Here is a 14577-nt window from a genome sequence, read left to right on the forward strand (position 1 = left end):
TTAGAAGGGTAGGAAAGAATGTAGCCAGGAATAAAGTGAACTCAGGTTTCTCTTATAACGAGTTGTGCTCTAAAGCGCTAGGTATTGCACAGGCACAGGGTTTCTTTTTTATTTTTTCCTGAGATGGTATCTCACTACATCACCTACTTTGGAATGCAGTGATATGACACTGACTCATTGCAACCTCCACCTCCTGGGCTCAAGCCATCCTCTGACCTCAGCCTCCCAAGTAGCAAGTAGCTGAGACTACAAGCGTACGCCATCACGTCTGGCTAATTTTTTGTTGCTTTTATTTTTTTGGTAGATAGAGGGTTTCGCCATGTTGCCCAGGCTGGTCTCGAACTCCTAGGCTCAAGCGATTCGCTTGCCTCTGCCTCCCCAAGTGCTGAGATTACAGGCGTGAGCCACCACACAGTGGCACAGCGTTTCTTAATGGACATTTTGAGTTAGGTAATTCTTTGTTGGGGAGTAGCGGGAGGGGTGCTGTCCTGTGCACTGTAGGATGCTTAACAGCATAACTGGTCTCTACTCACTAGGTGCCAATAGCACCCCCCAGTTATGACAGCCGAAAGTATCTCCAGACATTGCCAAATGTCCCCAGGAAGAGGGAAATAGGAGATGGAAATTCTGTAGCATAATCAGTACAGATAAGTACTAAAGAAGTTTTTTTAAAAAAAAAAAACAGTATTAATATTAATATTTATTAATTATACTGGCCCCTACAAAATAAGGATAAATGAACATTTAAAAATGAATAAAGCACTCATTTAAACCTATGAACTTTTACTGTGGGATACTGGATAAAATTTGAATTAACATTTGTATTAATCCAGAAACGAGAATTTTTCGAATTCAAAATTAAGAAGAGTTTACCTGGTTGACTGCATTTGCCTCGTAGTTTCTGGATCTTCAAACATCTTCACAATTGGTTCTGTTTCTGCCTGAAGCTGTTTCAGTTGTGCAACCACTGTGGTTCTTTTCTCTCTCAAAGCTAATTAAAAATGCAAAAGAGTACTACAATGGGCATGTTAAAGTGTGCTACTCATCATGAGAATGTCTGGAAATTGTTCAGAGTATTTAAACCATACATACATTTACTCATCCCCAATATATTCATATGCCAGGGGCTACTCACTCAGAAGTGTCCCCCAATCCCTAATTTCTTTTTTCTAGTAATACAAAACCACAAAAAGGAAAAGGGAATCCTCTTTCTACTCTTAAGGGAAACTGGAGAATATACAGCCTTGGGGTGACAGAGGTGAAAGAAAAAAAGGGTAGGACCCAATTATCTATCATTTAATTCTCCATTGCAGAAACTTCATTCCAAGGGTTTTTATATTTGTTCCCATTTAATTTTCTTAGGTGAATATTATCCAGGAGTTTTTTAACAAAAACTCAGAGGGGCTTACATATTACTATTACAGGCTATCCACTAGGTTGAATGGAATTTAAATCCATTAAATAATCTCTTTTAACTATAAATCCAGCTCTATAACCTCTCAAACCAAATTCTATTGTTCCTTTTACTATACGATGAAAAGGTGGAGAAAACTTGCACATAACCAACTCTGGTAACACCTTAATGTTTCATTAAGAAACTAAGAAATAGGCCGGGGGCAGTGGCGCCACGCCTGTAATCCCAGGAACTTGGGAGGCCAAGGCAGGCTGATCACGAGGTCAGGAGTTCGAGACCAGCCTGGCCAATATGCTGAAACCCCATCTCTACTAAAAATATAAAAATTAGCCAGGCATGGTGGCGCGTGCCTGTAGTCCCAGCTACACAGGAGGCTGAGGCAGAAGAATCACTTGAACCTGAGAAGTGGAGGCTGCAGTGAGCCAAGATCACGCCACTGCACTCCACCCTGCCTGAGAGTGAGAGACTCTGTCTCAAAAAAAAAAAAGAAAAAAGAAACTAAGAAACAGTTTCCTTTTTGTTTATATATGACAAACTAAAGAAGAGCTACTGTTGTTGCAGGGAACTACAAGTCAAACAGGTGGATTATGTTTAATATAATAATTTCTGCATTACATATTAGAAAGTATATTCTAGAGCAGTCTTTCTCAAACACAGGAGAAGATCTATGATCTAATTTTGAGAAATGCCAATTTAAACAGAGTATACTGTATTTCTCTACTGCCAGAATTCTTGGAATCTTTAAAAATGTAATGTGCATTGAAGAAATGACACAGAAGTATTTCCCAAACCTAGAGAACCACTTTTTTTTTTTTTTTTTTTAAGTAACGTTACCACAGAAAGCAAGGGTTTGGAAAACACTGTATCACAGTAGTTCCCCAACTTGAGTGCTAGGCCTCACTTAACAGTTTTGATTAAGTAGGTCTGGTGTGTGGTCAAAAACCTGCATTTCTAACAAGCTCTCCCAGGTGAACTGATGACGGTGGTCCTGGGGACCATATTTGGAGAACAATGTCTACACTAGATGCCTCAAAATTAAAATAAAATAAAAATCTCTAAGGCACACAATGCAGTAACTAAAAAAGGTAGCAACCCAAGAACTGCAACATTCTCAGATAATTCTAAGGAATGTGAATCATAAGCACAACTTTGATGATACATACTATGAACTGAAGGTATCTGATGACCATATTTTAAAGTAGTTCCACATCTTTCACAGGGAAAAAACAATACACTTCAGAAGACATGAAACCTTTATATAACCTCTCACCCAAAGAACATTAACATTCAAATAATAATTAAGTCTTTTGGCTAAAGCTCTCTTATAAATCATAAAACTTTAATACACATATCCTCAAGTCACAAGACAAGCTTCAATTCTAATGACAAAACTTACCATGAGGAATATCATCAGAATAAAGGTTTTTGTATACATCCATAGCAAAGTCTACCATGTTGGTATCACTAAGAAGGTCCAATTTACCTTGTAATAATTCCTTTTCATTATATATCTGAAAAAGAAGATAACTTTCTAATGAATATATTTAAGTCCCCCAAATAAACTGATTAATACTAAGACTAATTTACCTGGAAATATATTTCAAGAAATACTTTATAAAATATGATAAACTATTAACTTCCCCCTCTTGTAATAATGGCAAGCAATATGGCAAGCAAACAACCTACAGACATAAAAGTATTTTACTTACCTAAAATTTTTAAAATGAAGAGAATTACTATAGACATTCCAACCTCCTTCTGATTTATATGATCTTATTTTTTATATGTCCCTACAAACCATCTCTTATCTTTTCTAGGCAAGGCTGTGGATAAACAAAATCCACACCATCTTTTCTGTAAAGCAGAAATAGCTGTCACCTCTCCATATCCAGGTAATCAGTAATAAACTCTAACATGCTTCTCCATCCACACTGCTGAAACAAAAACTGCACCGATTTTTTAGGTCAACCATATCAGACCAGGCTTTTGCTTTGCAAAGGGTCCAAAAAATATAATTTAACCTATAGTACAGGCAGCAAATAGATACATATACAAACTCACATCAACATGAAGTGTGCTGAGTAATATATAAAGATTCTACACAATATTCAGGGACATAAATGCTTCAGCAAAAGAAGAGATTTCTGTACTGAACTTAATTTTGCAAGGAAAAAAAATCCAGGCAAATGCCACAATATTTCACTGCCCGCAAGAAGATGAAGGTGGTCAAATGGTATTTAGCCATAAGAGCGAAACCGAACCTTCCAAATTACATGCAGAACTCCTATAAATGAGTAAGACAAGACAGCCCATGCAATTGAAATGGCTAAAAGATAGGCACTTTGCAAAAGAAGACAACAAAATGGCCAAAAAACACATGAAAAGGTTCTCAACTTCATTAATCATAAGTAAATGCATATTAAAAATTACAATAAAAATTTTAAAAATCCTGACAGTACCAGTGTTGCTGTGGATGTAGACTAACTGGAACATATACTCTTCCGGCAGGAATAAAATCATTTTGTAAGATTTTTATCTCCCAAAGCCAAACATACTTTTTGATCCAGCAATTCTGTTTCGAGGCATCCAAAACAAACAGGTGCATATAGTCAAAGTGCACTTCCAAAAACGTATACAGGAGCACTATTTGTAATAGCCAAGTCTATCAATGTTAAAATGAGAAAACAAACCACAGCATACTCATAGGAGACTAACATTCGGCACTGAAAAATCAATGAACTACTTCTGCTATCCTAAAAACATGATGACTCACAAACAACGCTGAGTGAAAGCAGTCATACAAAGCAGTACATGGTGGTAAATGCTTAACTCCACCTATGTAAAAATCAAAAACAGGCAAAATGAATCATCAGACTACAGCTTACCTTTAGGGGGTGTGAGTAGTGACTAACAGGGGTCAAGAGGAAGGTTTAAAGATGTCTGTAATGTTTTATTTATTAATCTGAGTGGTGGTCACATAAATGCATTCACTATTCATTTTGAAAAAAAATGTATCATTGACCAGTACATTTATATTTGTGTACTTCTATGAATGAACGTTGTATCTGATAAAATTTACCAGAAAAACCTTAACTTCTCATCACTTTGCGCTATAGAAACCGTAATCTTAAGTAAAAACATTCTTTTCCAAGCATGCAACCTCTCCTCACCACTCTATTAATAACTTTTAATTTGCCATGTCTCTCTCCACGATAGATTCAACAGCCCTGCTCCTCTACCATCAGGTGTTACTGACCTGTTCTGAAATCTACATCTGCCTCTCAATTCTGCCTCATAGGCAGAAAGCAAATACTTCAGACTTCATATCCAGAAGCCACAATTGAAAATACTATATAAGTACTCACATGAAAAAGGAGAATCAAATTTCCACAATTTTTTCATGAAAAAAGGTTAAGAGGGTAAAAGAATCTGTTGACTATACAGAGGTATTAAACGACAAAGTCATGAAGGTTCCAATTCAGAGCCCAGGGTCCTAAATATTTCACTACCTGGCCTGCTTCACATGAAAATAAAGAGTGAGAAACAAATATGTATTCATTCAATCATTTATTAAACAATCATAAAAAGCCTTTATGCCAGACTCCATATTATGTGCTGAGAGCACAAGGAAGCTTCTGCTCTCATAAGGCTTATATTCTCCAATGTAACAAACATATGAAATTGTTTTTCTCTTGGTGCAATACAATAGTCTCCCCTTATCCACGAGCTAAATGTTCCAAGACCCCCCCAGCGGATGCTTGAAACCGCACATAGCCCCAATCCTATATTTACTGTTTTTTTCCTATACACGCATACCTACGATAAAGTCTAATTTATAAACTGCGCACAAGAGATTAACAATAACAAAATATAACAATTAAGTTAGCATATACAGTGTGGATACATTGGACAAAAGGATGATTCATGTCCCAGTCTAAAGCAAGGGAGCGAGACAGATTTCATCCTACTACTCAGAAGGGCGCACAATTTACAACTTACGAATTGTTAATTTCTGGAATTTTCCATTTAGTATTTTTGGACCGTAACTGGAACTGCAGAAACTGAAACTGCTAAAGGGGTGTGGGGGGCTGCTGTATCCTCACATAGCAGGATCACTGACTCTATCCTAACCATCTAGCCTTCAAAACTCAAAGCCTCACCTCCTCAAAGTATTCTTTGCTCACTGAAGATAACAGAATCTCAATTTTGATAGCACCCTACCAGTACCTCTTCGACATTTATTACTTTTTACCTTATATAAAAAATATTCAACTCTAAAGGATAGGTAAGTTTTTAGTGGTGAGATGTCTGGGTTTTATCTTGGATTTCTCAGTTACATGGCACTATACAATTAACCCTTGAACAACAAGGGTTTGAACCACACAGGTCCACGTATACACTTTTTTTCAATAAAAGTTACACCAAGTGTGCTTGCCTTTCCTGACTTCCCTTCCACTTCCTCTACTTCTTCCACCTCTGCTACCCCTGAAACAGCAAGACCAACCCCTCCTTTTCCTCCTCCTCAGCCTACTCAATATGAAGACAATGAAGACCTTTATGATGTACTTCCACTTACTAAAAAGTGTATTTCCTTATAATTTAAGACCACTTTCTCTAGCTTACTTTATTGTAAGAATACAGTATATAACACATACAACACAAGACTGTTCATGTTCTCAGTAAGCCTTCCTGTCAACATTGGGGTATTACTAAGTTTTGGAGGAGTCAAAAGTTCTAACGGATTTTTGACTGCAGGAGTTCAGCATTCCTAACCCCTGTATTGTCCAAGAATAAAATGTACTTAGTAAATGGTAATTAAATACTCCAGCATCTGTCTTCCTCTTGGTATATTACAGTCATCTTACCAACATTTTCTCCAAAGAGGTGGGTATTGGGCAGTTTTTCCCACTGATTCTCAACTGCCTGCAGTTCATAGTTTTCGTCTAGCCCTATGAAAATCTAATTTACATTTACATATTCCTCCTTTCCTTCTGTCTGCCATTAAAAAAATGAAATTATAAAGAACACAAAAATATATAAAGTTCAGCTGGTTCAGAAGTACTTCTACAAGTAGCTGGTAAAAAGGCTTTAAAAATATGGCACTTTTACTAGATCTTCTGTCCTCACTTTTCCAGAAAAGAAAACAATGCAGATGGGAATGTTTTACTCAAGGTCTAAAATACAGGTGTAAAAAGAAGAATCAAAGCAAAAATATATCTTTTCAAGAGAAAGTTTTACATGACAAGACATTCTTGGACATTTACTGAAAATGATCTTAGCCGTTACCTAACATCAACAACTTCAGAGTTGTCTATGTTTAGAAAAGGTGCATAGGAATATGAGGATTATACCTGTCTAATGAGCCACAACCACCTGGTAGCTGGTTTTGTGGGACGTTTTTGTTTTATTACTTTTTGTCTTTTGCTACACAAAATCCACTCCCCAAATCTAGAGTTCCCTAAGTAGACTTATATTGTAGTCTGCTTCCAGAAACAGAATTCACTTATTTTTCTGGCCAAAATTCCTTCATCATTGCAAATTACTTTGCATTATTAAAATGCATCAATTTCCCAATAAACTCACGGTATAACTAATGTCAATTTTAGCCAAAACTTTCAAGTCCAATAAAACTTTTAGGAATGACACACGCTTTAAAATGAAGTTCCAGAATTACACATTTATTCACAATATCTTGAGTAGATAATTGAACATTAACGACCAATTCAAATCACTTGAAGTCAGTACAATGTACACACTGGAAAACACATTTAAAGATTGTGGGGATTTTTTTTGGGTGGGGGGCAGGGGAGCGCCGTCCCCATCTGACGAAATACGCTGTTCTAGAAAGTCCTACTTATCAAAGACAAGAAAACGCAAAGAACTCACAACTTGATGGAAATTAAAGCGCTAGATACTTATTTTAAGTGTAAGAGAATCACTCTAAACGACTCGACATACAAAAACCCATAGCCAAGTCCAGGCTTCCCACCGTTTCCAAAAGAAAAATCAAAAGCTCTAACAACACTCCAGGTTGCTTTTAGAAGCCGGCCTGTGAAGCTCTAACGTTCTCTAGAGAAACCAGCGAATCACCAACTTCCGAGAACTGATGCGAACGTCCCTCTGGCACTGACACCTCAGTTAGTGAAGGAGACGTCTTTTCTCTTTCCGTAACCTCCCTCCTTCTCACTGCCGAATACCGCGGTGCTTCTTAACTGAGAAGACGCTAAACTACCGCAAGATCCTTACTGTCCGTCCAGGAACCAAACTCGCGACCGCCTCGCACGTGTCAGGCCTAGGGCTACAGACACCGCCTTTCGGCCTTGCTCAGCAACTCACCCGCCCCGACGCCTTCCTCGCGCCCAAAGACCCCCTCACCTCCTTTACAGAGAGAAACTCAAGGAGCGGAAAGACTAGATGCCGATCCAAAAAGTGCGCGATGCGAGTAGTCAAGTCGTACTCCGCCATCTTGCCAAAGAAAAGGGAGTCTGTGCTCACTAAAACTTTATTGGTAGCGCCGACAAACGAACAGACAGATCCCGTACTGCGCATGTGCCCTGGTAAAACTGGGCTAAGGAAAGGGGCGGGGTTTAGCCTGGCGAGCAGAGGACAACGACGCATGCGCGCGGGTTGTCCAACTTCTTTGCGTTAAGGCGCGAGTGACGGGAACAGTTCCCTGTATCTATTTGTAGGTTTGTCAGTATTCTCTTTTTAATGCTGACTTTCGATTACCAGTCAGTGGCTTGCAGCCTATTCCGTTAATAACTAGTGAAACCTCAGAATTGATTGCTGAAGCAATGTGACTGCATTGGGATGCGGCAAAGGAAAAGATGAGAAGGGCCCTGATCTCCAGGAAGTTGCATACTGGGAGGAGTATCTAGGCTTTTTCATTTGGCATACGCTAATCGTTTTGTAAGCGATTGTTAAAGTGAGGGTGGGTTTTTAGACAAATAAGTGAAAAAAAATTTCAGATATAGTAAGAGCCATAATTTGGTGAAGATGGTTGAGTTGGACCTATTTAATTAGGATGATTAGAGAAAACTCAGATGGGAATTAAGAAAATTAGAGAAAAGTCTGATAGAGTAACAAGTTAGCTGAGAGTTGTAGTAAGAGAAGGAAGTGATTAAAACTAGAGCCAGGGTAAAAACATGCTTGTTGGAAAGTACAGCAAAGACAATGACCATGAGACAGGAAGGGACAGTGTGTGGCGTTTCAAAAACTGAGTGGCCTGTGTGTACTGGGGAGTAAGGTTAAAGAGTTTGACAAGGGTCAGGTCATGATTATGGTAAGGAATGTGGAATTTTTTTCTAAGTACTCTGCAGTGTCCTTTGCTAGTTACTTCTCATCTTTTAGGCCTTTTCATTTTGAAGAGCCCCAGGGATCTTGGACCTCTTCTCCATCTAGACTAATGCCCTATATTGATAACATCAAGCCTAATGGCTTTACATGCAGTCCGCACATTGACAACTCCCAAAATATAGCCGCAACACTGACTGTTAGTCCCAGACTCAAATGTACCCGGCATTTCAACATGAGCTTGTCCCAAACCAAGTTTCCCCATGTAGCTTACCAAACCTGCTCCAGCTGCACTCTTCACCTCAGTGGCCACTCCATCTGTACAGTTCCCCAAACTCAAAACCTTAGAATCATCATTGACTTTTTCTTTTACACTGTGCATGAAATCTACCGACAAACCCTTTAACTCTAATCTTTAACGCACATTCACACCCAATCAGTTCACACCACCTCCAAAGTTACAACTCTAGTGCAAACCACCACTATCTCCTGCTTTGACTTTGGGAATCACTTCTTCACTAATCACCTTGCTTCCCCTCTTCCTCCTGTGCTTTATTCTTCATACAGCAGCCAGAGTTTTAAAAGTCAAATTATGCTTAAAGCTCTCCAAGGCTTGCTGTCTCATTTAGAGTAAAAGATGTAGTAGGTATTTTAAATGACCTAAAAAGCCAGTAGATCATCTGGACCCATTACCTCTCTGACCTCATCTCCTAAATGTTCCCGTCTTGCTCACTTGTCTCCAGCCACAGATTTCCCTTCAGTTCCTCAGATACTCCCACCCTGCTTTCATGTTGTCCTGTTATATTTGCTATTCCCTCTACCCGCAATGTTCTTCACCCAGTTATCTGCATAGCTTTTTTCCTGTCTCCTTCATATTTTGCTCAAATGTCATCTGCTCAATGAGACCTTCCTTGACCAGTCTATTTAAAAATGTAACTAACTTGCCTACAAGAACCTCTCATTTTGCTTTCCTGCTTTATTTTTTGTTTGTTTTACAATATTTTACTTATTTTGTTTACTTTTGCTCTTCCCTGACTATTGTATTAATTCCACAAGATCAGGGATTTTGTCATTATTTTAAATATAATAACCGCTTCTCCAAAGTGTAAACAATGCCCAGTATATAGTTGGCACTCAATAAATATTTGAATGAGTATATGAGTGAAAGAAGGAGGTAGGCCTTTGGAGAGTGATGTAAAGTTTATTTATTTATTTATTTATTCATTCATTCATTTTTTGAGACAGAATCTCACTCTGTCGCCAGGCTGGAGTGCAGTGGTGCAATCTCGGGTCATGGGTCACCGCAACTTCCGCCTGCCAGGTTCCAGCGATTCTCCTGCCTCAGACTCCTGAGAAGCTGGGACTACAGGCATGTGTCCAGCTAATTTTTGTATTTTTAGTACAGACAGGGTTTCACCATGTTGGCCAGGATACTCTTGATCTCCTGACCTCATGATCTGCCGGCATCAGCCTCCCAAAGTACTAGGATTACAGGCGTGAGCCACCGCGCCTGCCCTGATGTAAAGATTTTTAGTGGAAATGTATTCTAACTATTGTGTGGTAAATGAATTGTGAAGGGGCTCGAGTGAAGGCAGCAGGATCAGTTTGATGTTCTCAGACTGGGTGAGGGCTAATGGTGGTATAGACAAGTATATTCATACAAGTAGAGAGAAGAGATAAGAACCAAGATGAACTTTGGTGGTAGAACCAACAAGACTTGCTCCTGGATTGGATATGATGGATAAGGAAGAGTAAAAATCAAAATAATTTCTAGAAATACTACTCAGCAATAAAAGGAGGGGACTAGCTATACACACAACAACCTGAATGAATTTGCAGGGAATTATGCTGAGTGAATAAAAGTTAGTTCCCAGCTAGGCGCGGTGGCTCACGCTTGTAATCCCAGCACTTTAGGAGGCCAAGACGGGCGGATTGCCTGAGGTCAGGAGTTCAAGACCAGTCTGGCCAACATGGTGAAACCCTGTCTCTACTAAAAATACAAAAAAATTAGCCAGGCATGGTGGCGTGCATCTGTAATCCCAGCTACTCAGGAGGCTGAGGCAGGGAAATTGCTTGAGCCAGGGAGGTGGAGGTTGCAGTGAGCCGAGATTGCACCACTGCACTCCAGCTTGGGCAACAGAGCAAGACTCCATCTCAACAAAAAGAAAAAGTTAGTTCCCAAATGTTACATATTAAATTATTTTATTTACATAATATTTTTACATGACAAAATTATGGAAATGGAAACTAGATTAGTGATTGCCAAGGGTTAAGGAGGATGTGGGGGTGGGAGGGAAGTGAGGGTGGCTATAAAAGGCAATAGCAGGGATCTTTGTGGTAATGGAATGCTCAGCATCTTAACTATGTCATTATCCTGGTTGTGCTATTTTACTGCAGTTTATGTTTTGTTTTCAACAGCTTTATTGAGATAAAATTTATATACCATACAGTCCACCCATTTAAAGTATACAGTTCCATAGACATACACAGATAAGTGCAGTCATCACCACAGTCAATTTTAGAACATTTCCATCACTTCAAAAAAAAGCCTTGTACCCTTTAGTTAAGGGTAACTCCCCTATCCTTCCATTCCCCTCACTCCAGCCCTAAACAACCACTTTCTTTCGGTACAGGTTTCCCTATTCAAGATGCTTATATGTATGGAATCGTATAACATGTGGCCTTTTGTGTCCCACTTTTTTCAATTTACATGATGATTTCAAGGTTCATCCAAATTGTAGCAGGTACTAGTACTTCATTCCTTTTTATGGTCATTGTATTTATATAATACTCCATTGTATTTACAGACTACATATTGTTTACCCATTCATCTGCAAATGGACATTTATATAGTTTGCATCTTTTGACTATTAAAGATAATGTTACTATAGTAATTCCAGCACTTTGGGAGGCTGAGGTGTGGGGATCACTTGAATTCAGGAGTTCGAGACTAGCCTGGCCAACATGGCAAAACCCCATCTCTACAAAAAATACAAAAATTAGCCAGGCGTGGTGGCATGCGCCTGTAATCCCAGCTACTCTGGAGGCTGAGGCAGGAGAATCGCTTGAACCCGGGAGGCAGAGGTTGCAGTGAGCTGAGCTCACACCACTGCACTCCAGCCTGGGTGACACAGCAAGACTGTCTCAAAATAATAATAATAATAATAATAATAATGCTACTATAAACATTCATGTACAAGTATTTTTGTGGACATGTGTTTTCAGTTTGCTCAGGTATATGTATAGGAGTGGAATTGCTGGGTTACATGGTTATCTCTGTTTCATAGTTTGAGGAAGTTCTAGACTGTATTATAGTTTTGCAAGATGTTACCATTAGAGTAAACTGGATAGAGAGCAAATGGGATCTCCCCTGTGCTTACAAGTTGATCTTACAACTGCATGTGAATCTTCTATCTCAAAATTAAGAAGTTTATTCCTGCACTTTGTGCTTAAGAAACTGAGTCCCCTCTGGTGACCAGTATATGGGGTAGAATGGCAAAGGAATATGCGTGGGTACTTAAACAAGGAGTTCTGTTTCAGGCAAAATGAGATCTCTATTAAATATCCAAGTGGTCATATCTAGTAAGCAAATGGAGATACTATTCTGGATGAGTTGATATAGTTATCGATTGCTTACAATGAATGTTACCTTGTATGTTTTCAATGATGTGGAAATATTATATGATCTCTACCATTATGCCATTTACAGTATTGTTGGGAAAGCAAGGCAGAATGCCCATGAAGCAGAGAATACATGCTAGTATAAGCTGCTAAATTTTGGGGCATAGTCTGTGTGGCCTCTAAGAGTTGAGAAATAACAGTTGTAATTTGAAGTTTCCCGAAATTCCAGGAAGTTGTAATAAAATATAAACAGGAAAACAGGCAAAAGTGAGGTAGAGCAAAGGAAGGAAGGAAACAGGTAGCAGTATGAAAACTTGCCCAAAAGGAACAGAGAACATCTTTGAGAAGCAGAGAGAAATAAGATGCAATTCTATTAGACAAACATTCTGAACTTTTACCATAGGCAAGGTACTAAGCTAGGTGTTACTGGGAATATATAATCAATAAGTGTTAGTCCGTGGCCACAGGAGCTTTCAGTCTTATAGATGATAATTATTAATTTATTCAATTTAAACTAAATGCTTACAACATGCTAGGCACTATTCTAGGTCCAGGGAATACAGAAGGAAAGAAAACAACATTCTCTAAAGAAAACTAACAACATTTAAGTGGAAGGATGTAGATAAAAACATATTAACAAATATATACTTTGTTAAGTGGTAATAAGTGATATGAAGAAAAATAACTCACGGTAAAGGCTAGAGAATGATGGAGAAAGGTTGCTAATTTGTATAAAGTAGTTAGAGAAAGTCTCAATTATAAGGTAGAATTTTTTGTTTGGTTTTGTTTTTTGTTTCGTTTTGTTTTGGGAGACAGGGTCTCTCTTTGTCACTCAGGCTGGAATGCAGCAGCATGGTATCAGCTTGACCTGCAGCCTCAACCACCAGGACTCAAGTGATCCTCCCACCTCAGCCTTCTGAGTAGCTGGGACTACAGGCGTGTGCCACCATGCCTGGCTAATTTTTAAAAAAACAATTTTGTAGAGACAGGGTGTCATTGTGTTGCCCAGGCTGATCTCAAATTCCTGGCCTCAAATAAACCTCCTGCCTTGGCCTCCCCAGAGTGCTGGGGTTACAGGCGTGAGCCACTATACCCAGACATATAAGGTAGAATTTGAAAGGTAACCTGATAGAAGTGAGAGAGCCTGTGACTGTCTAGGGGAAGAACATTCCTGGTGAAGGGATATCAAGTATAAAGATACTGAAGCAGAAGTGTGCTTGGAGTCCTGCAAGAATTAGCAAGGAGGCTAGAAATGCTAGAGCTGACTAAGAGTAACTGTGGTAGCAGATGGACTCAGAATCTATGGTGGGCCAGATGTCATAATGCTTTATAGGTCATGGTAATGATTTTGGTTATCTTCTAAATGAGATGGGAAGCTACTAACAGGGTTTTGAGCAGAGGAGTTTACATAATCAGCTCTAGAAAGACCACCTTGAGGGTTAGGGGTGCAGGGACAGAGAGATCAGTAAAGATACTACTGAAATAATTCAAAAAAGAGATGGCTATGGCTTGGACCAAAGTGGTAACAGTGAAAGAGTTGTAGACATAGTGCAATTCTGAACATATTTTCTTTTTTTTTTTTTTTTTTTTTTTTTTTTTTTGAGACGGAGTCTTGCTCTGTCACCCAGGCTGGAGTGCAGTGGCCGGATCTCAGCTCACTGCAAGGTCCGCCTCCCGGGTTCACGCCATTCTCCTGCCTCAGCCTCCCAAGTAGCTGGGACTACAGGCGCCCGCCACCTCGCCCGGCTAGTGTTTTGTATTTTTTTTTAGTAGAGACGGGGTTTCACCAGGTTAGCCAGGTCTCGATCTCCTGACCTTGCGATCCGCCCATCTCGGCCTCCCAAAGTGCTGGGATTACAGGCTTGAGCCACCGTGCCCGGCCCTGAACATATTTTCAATGAAAAATTTGCTAATGGATTGTATGAGAAAGAGAGGAGTCAGAGTTGATTCTAAGATCTAGAAGAACTGAGGGCCATTTACTAAGATGAGGAAGGGTATGATAGATGCAAGTTTTAGGAAAGAGGGAAATAAAGTGTTTCGTTTTGGACATATTATGTTTGAGATACCTTTTTGACATCCCAGTGGAGATATTGATTAGGCAGTGGAACATATGAATCTGGAATCAGGGGAAAGGAGATAGAGCTGGAGATAGAAAATTAGATCTTTTTAACCTATTGATGAAATTGAAAACCATGGAACTGGATGAAATCTAAGTATGAATGTGTTTAGAAAAGAGATGAGCAGGATTA

At 39.2% G+C, this 14577-nt stretch overlaps 1 protein-coding gene across 5 annotated transcripts in view; it reads right to left on the minus strand.

The window, feature by feature from the left end:
• Positions 1–14577, minus strand: part of EIF3E (eukaryotic translation initiation factor 3 subunit E) — a 245498-nt gene that overhangs the window by 37266 nt on the left and 193655 nt on the right. For 2 of the 5 annotated variants that reach the window (XM_065519531.1, XM_065519532.1), the window contains exons 3-4: positions 2811–2925; positions 874–991 (exon numbers count right to left, since the gene is read on the minus strand). In XM_065519531.1, the coding sequence (XP_065375603.1) occupies positions 874–991; positions 2811–2868 (176 nt within the window). In that variant the 5' untranslated portion in view covers positions 2869–2925. Of the gene's footprint in view, positions 1–873; positions 992–2810; positions 2926–3123; positions 7895–14577 lie in introns of those variants that run through there. The other 3 variants (XM_005563926.4, XM_015455111.3, XM_065519530.2) reach the window with 3 other exon arrangements.

Source organism: Macaca fascicularis, chromosome 8 (assembly GCF_037993035.2).
Source record: "Macaca fascicularis isolate 582-1 chromosome 8, T2T-MFA8v1.1".
Taxonomy (NCBI): domain Eukaryota; kingdom Metazoa; phylum Chordata; class Mammalia; order Primates; family Cercopithecidae; genus Macaca; species Macaca fascicularis.